Source organism: Alexandromys fortis, unplaced genomic scaffold (genome assembly GCF_014885135.2).
Source record: "Alexandromys fortis isolate MF-2015 unplaced genomic scaffold, M_Fortis_MF-2015_v1.1 scaffold_89, whole genome shotgun sequence".
NCBI lineage: Eukaryota > Metazoa > Chordata > Mammalia > Rodentia > Cricetidae > Alexandromys > Alexandromys fortis.
In genome coordinates, this window is record NW_026067973.1 from 2,038,721 (window position 1) to 2,049,281 (window position 10,561).

Consider the following 10,561-nt stretch of genomic DNA (forward strand, 5'->3'; position numbering starts at 1 on the left):
TTTCTGTTCTCTTGCACAGACTGTACACGTGTATTCTTGTTCTCTTGCACAGACTGCACACATGTATTCCTCTTCTCTTGCACAGACTGCACACATGTATTTCTGTTCTCTTGCACAGACTGCACGTATGTATTCTGGAGCAAAAACTGGGTTGGTGACTGATGTTCAGCGGGAGCAGCAGGATCTCAAGAAACAGGACCAAGACACCACAGCCCTTGGAGGTACAAACGAGAGCATTCAGGGGCCACTTCCAGCTCGTGTAGCTCTCTGTCTTTTCTGTTTTTAAGTGTGGCTTATTGTATTTGCGAGTTGAAACTTTTCATTGCTTCCATGTGTCTACTAAGGTTTTTGTGCAACACTCTAACCTCAGTAATCCAAGTGCTTCTTTCCCCACGATGTGCATATGTTGGTAGGAGCCACTGTGGCCTGACTGCAGAGTTCCTACCATCATGAAGGTCCCAAGCAGCTGGTCTTGAGTGCTAGAATGTTATTTGATTGTGATGCTTGGTGTTTATCTTTAAAAATGTGATTTCCCATCATAGCTCAGTTTGAATTCGCTGAAACGGTGTTTCGAGACAAGTCTGGTCGTAAGAGGAATTTGAAGCTGGAACGCCTGGAGCAGAGGAGAAAAGCAGAGAAGGACTCAGAGCGAGATGAGCTTTATGCCCAGTGGGGCAAAGGGTAAGAGCACCTCTGAGCACAAAGCTGATCTGGGGATGAGCCTCAGGTGCTGAGTCTCTGAGAGATGGTAGGCTCCTACCTTCAGCTGGGATTCTGAGCTTTTACACTATTAGCCTCTGCTGCTACAAAGAGGAAATTCTGCAGAGTAGCATTGCAGTCCCTCAATGTAGGAGGAAATGGTTACCCAGGATGCTTCTTTTTTTTGCCCAGGCTTGCCCAGAGCCGGCAGCAGCAGCAGAATGTAGAGGATGCAATGAAGGAGATGCAGAAGCCTTTGGCCCGCTATATAGATGATGAAGATCTGGATCGGATGCTGAGAGAACAAGAGAGAGAGGGGGACCCGATGGCCAACTTCATTAAGAAGAATAAGGCTAAGGAGAATAAGCACAAGAAAGTGAGGCCTCGCTATAATGGCCCTGCACCTCCTCCCAATAGATTCAATATCTGGCCTGGATACCGCTGGGATGGAGTGGACAGGTAGATGTGATTTCTGTTTTTCTTCTCTCTTCTGCCTGGCTCTTTTTTTTTTTTTTTTTCTTCCTTTGACACAAGGTTTCTCTGTAATGTTGGCTGTCCTGAAACTCGTTCCATATACCATGCTGGCCTTGAACTCAAAGAAATACAGCTGCCTCTGCCTTCCAAGTGCTGGGATTAAAGGTGTGCACCACCACCATCCAGCCTTCTTTTGCCTGCCTTAACCTTTCTTCTCTGTTTTTCTTTTTTCGCTTTTGTTTTTGAGACAGTGTCTCACTACATAGCCCAGCTGATCTCAGCTCATGCACCACCTCCCGAGTACTGGGAATGCAGGCATGGGAACCACAGCTGGCTTTGCGCCGTCTTAGACCATCTATGCTTGTCCCCACTCTCTCCTGCTTTGTGTGCGTCAGTTCTAAGGTTTGGGGTATTTCTCCTATTAGTTTCCATGTCCTTTCAAAAGCTCAGGACAAATAATCGAAGCAGTTCTGACAGGACACACTTTGTTTCAAACATTGGCCAGAGGATGGGCAAGGCTTGTGTGCTGCATCCTTCTCTGTGTTGTGTCTTTACCAGGAATTCTCTTCACTGTCCTAGGAGGAAGTCCGAGTCACGTGGTTACTTACTAGTGCCTCACTTGAGTACTCAAGAGGCTTCCTGACTGCCAGGACAGCCCCTGCCTACTGCCAGTCGCAGGTCCCATCTCAGGGCCCACACGGGACATTCAGAGTTGTAAATCTCAGGACCCTGTTATACTCTGTGCTAGTGAGATGGCTCTGTGGGTGAAGGCACTTGATGCCAAGCCTAATGATGTGAGTTCAAGTCTTGGGACCCATGTGATAGGAGAGCACTGTCTCTTGAAAATTGTTCCTTCCTCCACACACTCACTTAGTGTGTGTGCCCATATGAACAAGTATATAATTTTGAAAGAAACTATTGAAGATCCCAAAAAGCTTTCTATGTTGATTATATATTTATAGTCACTATATTAAAAATTTAAGTATATTTTTAAAGCATTTATTTACTGTGTAAAATAATAAAGCTCCTATATGCTAATATAATTACTATTACATTTAATGGAAAATAATTATTTTTCAACAAACCAAAAGGACAGAATTGATTTAACTTTTTGCAAATGTAATTAATGTCTAGCTTATAGTAGAGAGATAGATTCGGGATTTGTCTATTGTGACGTGTTTCGATGAGTGCAGGAGGGAAGTACAGCCTGCCATGTCACCAGCAGAAAAGGGAGGTATAAAGCAAAGAACAAAACCTAGCTCCTTACACTTTTATGAGGGTCTGAAACATGCAAAGAGCTTTTTGATAGTTTTGCATTAAAATTTATGGTCTTTGTGGCTTTTTTCTTTTCTTTGAGACAGGCTCTCTCTGTGTAGCCCTGGTACTCACCTGGAATTTTCTTATTATAGACCAGATTGGTCTTGAACTCAAAGACATCTACCTGCCAAGTTCTGGGATTAAAGGCATGTGCCACCATTGCTTGCATACATAATTTATAGTCTCTTCCCCCCCTCTTTTAAGTTTATTTTTGTATGTGGTTGTTTGCCTACCTTTATGTCTATGTGGGAAGAATGCTGGGGCAGCCAGAAGAGGGCATCCCCCGAGACTGGAATTAGAATAGGGTTCTGGGACTCACACGCAGGTCCTCTGGAAAAGCAGCCACTTAGTTATCTTAATCCCTGCGCCATCTCTCCAGCCCATGGACGTTTTATGCTTTGCATCTTTTGCCCATGCATGTATTATTGCATGTATTGGTCGTGTGTGACATGTAGATCTGCTGAGTTTTCAGACCTCCAAATGGTGACGTTTTCCCTGTGCACTGTCAGAAAATCACTTGGTGTACTGAGAAATTTCTCTGAAATGCACAATGGATTGACCCAGGATAGTTCCATATTCTTTTGAGTCTCCCTTGTGACTGTTGCACTTGATATATGTTCTGCAGTTACTTGGGAAGATTGCACTTTATAAAATCTGTTAGGCTAAGGTGGCATTGGAGTTTCCAAAACCTGTGGCCTGATGTCTTAGTTGTTTTCTGTCAGTTGCTATCAGTTGTGAGTGTTTTGTTTCAGCTGGTTTGCTTCCAGAATTCCCATTTGATGGTTTGCATATCTCCGCTGAGATTTCCCATCTGCTTACCAATTTAGAGACAGCTTTCTCTTTTTGGAAAATATATATAAATGGTGTTTTGAGTCCTTTCTGCTGATTGCAACATTCAATTCACAGGATTGGTTTCTGTTGATAGCCTATCGCTCTCTTCCTCCCCAATCTCTTCCCTCTGTTTTGGGGATAGGACCCCACTCTGTGGGCTAGTCAGGTTTAGAATTGGCTATGTAGTCCAGGCTGGTCCTGAGCTCAAGGGTCCTCCTGCCATAGCCTCTTGGATGTTGAAATTACATGCTGGTGACACCATGACTGGCTAACACTTTCACTGTAGGGTATCCTGTGCGCATGTATAGTAATTCCCCAAAGCTCGCTGTGAAGTTTGGGGTAGATAATTGGGTCTATCCCCTTTGCAGTGTCTCTGTCTCAGGATTTAATTTTGTAGCATCTCTTCCCGCTGCCACTAACACCTCAAGCTAGTCAGGCCATGGTTCTGCCTGTGGCCTACTTTTGCTGTGTAGATTGAGAAGTTGCCCTCTGGCAGAACGACTCCCATTGGATTTTTTTTCTTGCTTTAGTACTCATCCATGCCTTCAATCGCAACTTAATTTGTGCAGGTTTTATAATTGCTGTTTGAGGGTTGGAATCTACTTCCCACCTTATTCTGGCCTAAGGCGTTGTCTTCTGTCCCTCAGGTTGTTTCTGGAATCTAAGACTCCAGTTCTTGTGGCTAGGGAGCCATAGAGGGGCTGTGGTTGCTGGCTAGCTGGCTGCTGTGCTTTTCTGGTCACACTGCAGTTCATTTGGCAGGAGGGTGTTCCTGAAGTCTTACTTGCTTCATACCCAGAGGTGGTGGGTGGCTCTTGTTGAAGCTGCTGGCTGTTGCTGCTGAAGTGCTTACTATACTGTTCATTTCTCTGACTTTCTTTGCACACCAGACTTAGAACTCTGCAGACCTAGTTTTGTTGTTTGTTTGTTTTTGATTTTTTGAAGACAGGGTTTCTTGGTACAGCAGCCCTGGCTGTTCTAGAACTCACTTTGTAGACCAGGCTGACCTTGAAACTCAAAGAGATCTGCCTGCCTTTGCCTCCTGAGTGCTGGAATTAAAGGTGTGTGCCACCATGCCTGGCTAATCTAGTTTTATTATTATTATTATTATTCATTTAATCTTCTTTTCTGAGTATGCTGTTCAGTCATTTTGTCTCCCAGAGTTCTTGTGTGTGTGTGTATGTGAAGTGTGTGTATTTTTCGTATGTGTACAAATGTTTTGTCTCATAGGAAAAATAAATAAGAAAGGGGTGGCAGTGCAGAGAAAGAAGGGTGGGGAGGGAATTTGAGATTTGTGGTCCACTCACCATTTACTTAAACCTCACCCCTGAATTGGCTTCCATAGTGACCTGTTCTTGGTTCCTTGTCATGTCTTGACCCCATCTTGAATGACCCTTTCTCTGTTAGTCACTGGGGTTTCTCAGTTCTCCATCAGTAGCCCCTCACTGTCCTTCAGGCTGCCTCCAGCCGCTATCTGTCTGTCTGTCTATAGTTCCAGATCTGTAGTCTGACGCAGACTAGTGTGTTCATCAGCATGGTAGAGTCTTCTGTCCATGCATGTTTGAGGTGCCTCAGGTGCAGCTCACACATAGAGAGCATACTCCTCTACGCTTGCTTCCCTCCTGTGCTCGTTAGCCTGTGAGATGGCATCCCCATTTATCTGGTCATTTGGTGACTAACTGGTAAGGCACACTGACCTCCTTCTTTGACTGTGACTAGTCAGCCAAAATCCTGCTGATTTTGCCTCTCATGTCCCTGTTGCCATCCTTGGTATCACTGCCTTCCTCTGTTGCCCAGGCAGCTGTGGTAATTTTCTTGTCACACATCTCCAGAGTGCTGTCTTTGAAATGCAATTTTAACTCAACTTTCCCCAATGAAATGTTTTTTTGTTTGTTTCTGTTTTGTTTTTGAGATAGGGTTTTTCTGTGTAACAGCTCTGGCTGTCCTGGAAGTAGCTCTTGTAAATCAGGATGGCCTCAAACTCACAGAGATATGCCTGCCTCTGCCAGGTTTTTTTTTTTTTTTTTTTTTTTTTTTTTTTACCATGTCCTAATCTCACGGGGATTTGGCGTCCAGTGTTGACTCATGGCCACTCCCTTTGTCACACTCTAGGCTCTGTCCACACTAGTGAGCACTGCCCAGGCCAAGGGTCTTGTTCCTATGCCTGTGTATCTGTTGCTTTCAGACTGAGGTTTGGGGCCATTGTTTAGTCCTTCCTGATCCTTTTACTACCCTCCCCCATCTGTCTGTGCCACTTGTCTGAGTTTGTTAGAACAGGTGCTGTGTTGCTCTGCCACATCCATAGCACTTAATTTCCAGTGAGAGCTCAGTCATGCTTAAATAATGGAGTGTAGTAGGAGCTGAGGGCTGCGTTCCTGCCGCCTGGCTTCTGGCCATCTGGCTAGCTTATGCACCAAAATAACAAAACACAAACTGTATTCTTTTAAACACTGCCTGGCCCATTATATCTAGCCTCTTCTAGGCTAATTCTCACGTATTAATTTAGCCCATTTCTATTAAGCTGTATAGCACCGCTAGGTGCGTTTACCAGGAAAGATTCAGCATATCTGACCTGGCGGCTTGCTTCATTGTGTCTGGCTCTGAGAGGAGCTGCATGACATCTGAGCTCACTTCCTCTTCCTGCCAGCATTGTGTTCTGTTTACTCCATCCACCCATGTTCTAACCTATCAGGGCCAAGCAGTTTCTTTATTAATTAACCAATGACCTTCTTCCATCAATGGAGCTTGTGGACTAACAGCCGAGAGAGAGAGTTGAGTCTTTGTTTTTGGGCTGTGTATTGGGTTCAGCCTGGTACACACTAGGCAGGGGCTCTATCTCTACTACTGAGTTACATCCCCAGCCTTCATTTTACTGTTTTTTTTTTTTTTTTCCTGAGATAGCCCTGGCTGTCCTGGAACTCACTCTCATAGACCAGGCTGGCCTCAATCTCATAGAGATCCGTCTGCCTCTGCCTTCCGAGTGCTGGGGTTAAAGGTGTTCACCTTAGTGCCCAGCTATTTTACTATTTTTTTTTTTTTGAGACAGGGCTTCATGAAGTTGTTAGGCTGACCTTGGGCTCACTCTGTAGCCCAAGCAGGACTTGAACTTGTGATCTTCCTTCTCAGTCTTTGGAGTATCTGAGATTTTAGGCCTAACTGTATCGAGCCTTTGTAGGGAATAGTGAAGGTTTGAAACAATTCTTTAAGTGTGGCGATAGGTCTGAACAGGGACTGAGAAATGGTTAATTTGCATGTTTTGTTGCTTTGATGTTATTGCATATGTTTTAGTTGTATTCCCTTGAGTAGCTTCCCTGTCCACTTTAAAATAAACATTCTGGGTTCTGGCTGACTAAAACTTCTCTTTTGATTGCAGATCCAACGGCTTCGAACAGAAACGCTTTGCCAGGCTTGCCAGCAAGAAGGCTGTGGAGGAGCTTGCCTACAAGTGGAGTGTGGAGGACATGTAGCTTCTCCGAGGCTGTGCGGTGCTGTGGTGGTGGTGGTGGCACAGGACAGCCCGACATCCAGCTTGTCTTGCTAGACACAGACCAGCAACTCGCGGTCAGTTCTGACCTTTGGACTAGGCACCTACCCTTGGCTGTGTCCCTGCTGTCTGACTGGCTTTGGCAGGACACAGTGACTTCTCTATCCCAGGGCTTGTTCTTAGCCAGTGTTTTTCTTCTTATTTTTAAAAATAAACACATATTTATTTTTTGTAATCATTTCCTAACTGGGTATTCTGCTTGGGGAAGAATTCCAGCTAATATTGAAGTTCCTGGGGTCTTGGGAGTGTTAAGTGAAGGGTGTTTCCTTTATCTAGCCAGCAGTGTGAGTAAAACCTTCGGGAGTGGCAGTTGTTCTTCTGTGCAAATCAGAATTTAGTGTTAAAACAGGTTCAGGAATCCTGGAACCTGGTGTGTGATGAGGTAGTGGGTGCTACATGTTAGTGGGAAAGGTGGCTAGTGGGGCTCAGAAAATTGTTATTTTTATTATTGTATGAACAAAAGTGAAGTGGGTCCTAAAGCCATTATGGACCCAGATGAAGTTTAGTGCCGTGAAGCTGGAAGATGGCTCATACGAGGGGCCCTGGGCTTGTGACCCCAGCTGCGAGTATTAAAATCTGGTAGGAGCAAGCGATGGGTTGCACCCTATGTGAAGACAGTTCAAACCACAAGCTGTGATTGCTTTGACTGCTGCATAATGCAAGGTTCTCCCTTCAACAAAGCAGGTCACGTCAAAGCTAAAGATGCCTACAGATGCCGAGAAAGCATTGGCAGTCTAAAACAACAATGAGGGATTGCATACATGAAGGATCGACTGTGTGACAAACTGTACAAATCAGGAAGGAAAAGACAACTGAAAACTGGAAAAAAAAAATAGATAAATTGAGATAGCTAGTAAGGGTATTGCCTCACTCCCAGTTAACTAAATGCAAATTACACCATTTTCTGTTCTGCAGCTATTATTGTGGCCACACAGCTCTTGTGGAGAATGAAAACTCAGTGTCAGCCGGTGTTGGTTGAGGGCTGCAGATGGGCAGCTGATTTGGGAAGTAAGACTGGGAAGCAGTGCTATGTGGTCTTGTAAGGCTGGGCAGTGGCGCCATGCTGCTGGAAGCTGACTCTGGCTGTCCTTTGCTAGCAGGTGTGAGCTGCTTAACTTCTCTGTGCTGTAACTTCTGTGAACTAGAGAGGAGAGTACCTACCTCATGGGCGTACTGTGCATTTAAAAACGGCCTGGCATATAGTGAATGCCACAAAATTCTTAGCTGTTAGTATCATTGTTTCCATTAGCATTAAGTAGCTAGCTTCCAGGGTAGCTCTTTTGGTCCCTGCTCTCTGGCATTCAAGCCCTTGGGTAGTCCCCTGCCGGAGTAAGTAGGTCTAGCTTGTGTCCCCAATAGGATGTGTCAGAATCATGTGACTTCTGAAATTTCATAAAAGACATGGCTGCAGTCCCCTCCAGGATAGCTTGGTGTGAAGAAAGATGTCCTTCCAGTGGGCACTCCAGCAGCCCTCCAGGGGCCATGTGAAGGCAGAGGCCTTCTCCAGACCAGCAGCAAAGGAAGCTGCCTGGGCAGGCCTTAGGCGCAGCCCTCATCTATATAACTTGACCCAAGCCTGCAAAAGCAGAACCACTAGCTCTAGCTCTGGGACTCAAAGAAGCTGTGATGATGTTCAGTGTTTTCTTAAAACCAAAACCCCCTGTAGCTTTATTGAGATAAGTTACGTAGCATATGGTCCTTTCAGTGTAGAATCAATGTGTTTTAGCACATCTTGGAGCTGTGCAACCATCAGAACAATGGTATTGAAGTACTGTTATCGTATGGATACTGGAACCTTGTTTCCGTTCCTGGTCACTCATCACTCCCCTGACTACCTCTGCCCTGGACAACTCCTGGCTGAGTTCTCACCTCCCAGGATTTCTACTTTGACATTGTTGTCATGTGAATGCAGCTGTCCTCTAACGTGGCCTTTGTGTCTGGCTACTTGCATGTCACATGTTTCCCAACTTCAGTTGTGTTGCAACATCCCCTTCTCTCTTTTTGACTTGATATTTCTGTGTGGTTAGCACACACATTTTAATGACGATTTGATGGTTACAAAATGTTTCCACTTTTGATTGTTATAAATATTGCTGCAATGAATAACCGATATACAAGGTTTTTGGTGGGTGAATTTTTTTAGAAATATGTGTGTATGTATATATATGTACATATATATCATGTATGTATGTATGTATGATATATATACACAAACACACACATACAGACTTAGGAGTGCGGTCATTAAGTCATATGGAACTCCATGTTTTAATTTGTTGAGGAATTTCCAGATTTCTTCCCAAGAGTAGATGAGAGTTTTGATTTTTTTTTCCTGCATCCTTGTCTGTACTGCCTATTTTTATTACAGCTATCCTATGGTTGGAAGGTGGTAGATCTGTGATTCTGATTTCCATAATGGTGTTGAGTGTCTTTATGTATTTTCTTGTTTATTAAGGGACTTGTCCATTTTTCATGTATATATAAGGACCCTGTATGTGTATATACACATGTATATCATTTGTGTATAAATATGTGTGTATGTACTGTCTTAGGATTTCTGTTGCTGGGAAGAAACATGTGTGGCTATTCATGTGAAGGAAAACATTTGATTGGGGTAGCTTAAAGTTTCAGTGGTTTGTCATCATGGTGTTTAGCAGGCAGACGTGGGGCTAGAGAAGGAGCTGAAGGTTCTACATCTTGATCCACAGGCAACAGGAAGTAAACTGTGATACTGGTCATAGCTTGAGCATAAGAGACCTCAAAGCCCACCCCCACAGTGACACACTTCCTTCAACAAGGTCACACCTACTCTAACAAGGCCACATCTCCTAATAGTGCCACTGCCTTTTTTTGAGGTGGTCTCATTCTATAGCTCTGATTATTCTGGAACTTAGTATGTAGACAAGGCTGGTCTTGAACTGACAGAAATACACCTACCTCTGCCTTCTGAGTACCAGGATTAGCGGCCTGTGCCACTACACTTGGCTTGTGTATACTTTTCATATAAAAAGTTATTTCTGGAGTGTTGAAAGTGTGGCTCTGGTAGACTCAGCTTGTGCCATGTATAAACCCTGGATTCAATACCCCAAACTAGAATAATAAAGTAGATTTTGTATTTGGTAACTAGTCCCTCACCCCTACATGATTCTCATCTGTGAGTTATTGTTAGAAGCTGCTGCAGTGCCTGAAATAGGTTCCTGAAATAGGTAATTTGCATGAGGGGGCAAACATTAATTTGCTATACAGAACTAGATATGTAAGCAGAACGTGGTGGCCTGTGATTATGATGCTAGCACTTGTGAGATGGATGGAGGAAGACCAGGATCAGAGGAGCCTGGACCATGGGAGACCCTCTCTCAAAAACAAGCTAACATGCACACGAGAGTAGTTTCACTGGCTATGTCCTTTAGAGGAACATGTATGAACTAGTTACATATAAGAATATAGTTTGGAATCACTGTGTAGCAGAAATCAAGAAGTAAATTAATATAGGTACCTATTGCTATGGAAATTGACAGTTAAAAATTCTTAGGCTGGAATACCGGTTTTTGTTATTGAGTTGGTCCAGTGGGTAAAAGTCCTTACTATAAAGGCTGACAGCCTGAGTTTGTTCCCTGAGACCCACATGGTAGAAAGACCCTCCATACTCTCACATGCATACCTGCTCACAAACACAAAAAGCGTAATTTAAAAAAA

General features: G+C 44.0%; 1 protein-coding gene across 1 annotated transcript in view; it reads left to right on the top strand.

Annotated features, from left to right (window-relative positions):
- Bud13 (BUD13 homolog) overlaps positions 1 to 7,032 on the top strand; it is a 22,750-nt gene extending 15,718 nt beyond the window's left edge. Inside the window, exons 5-8 of the mRNA XM_050156205.1 lie at positions 6 to 221; positions 543 to 681; positions 892 to 1,158; positions 6,695 to 7,032. Of these exons, the coding sequence (XP_050012162.1) occupies positions 6 to 221; positions 543 to 681; positions 892 to 1,158; positions 6,695 to 6,788 (716 nt within the window). The 3' untranslated portion in view covers positions 6,789 to 7,032. The remainder of the gene's footprint in view (positions 1 to 5; positions 222 to 542; positions 682 to 891; positions 1,159 to 6,694) is intronic.
- The last annotated feature ends 3,529 nt before the right edge of the window (positions 7,033 to 10,561 follow it).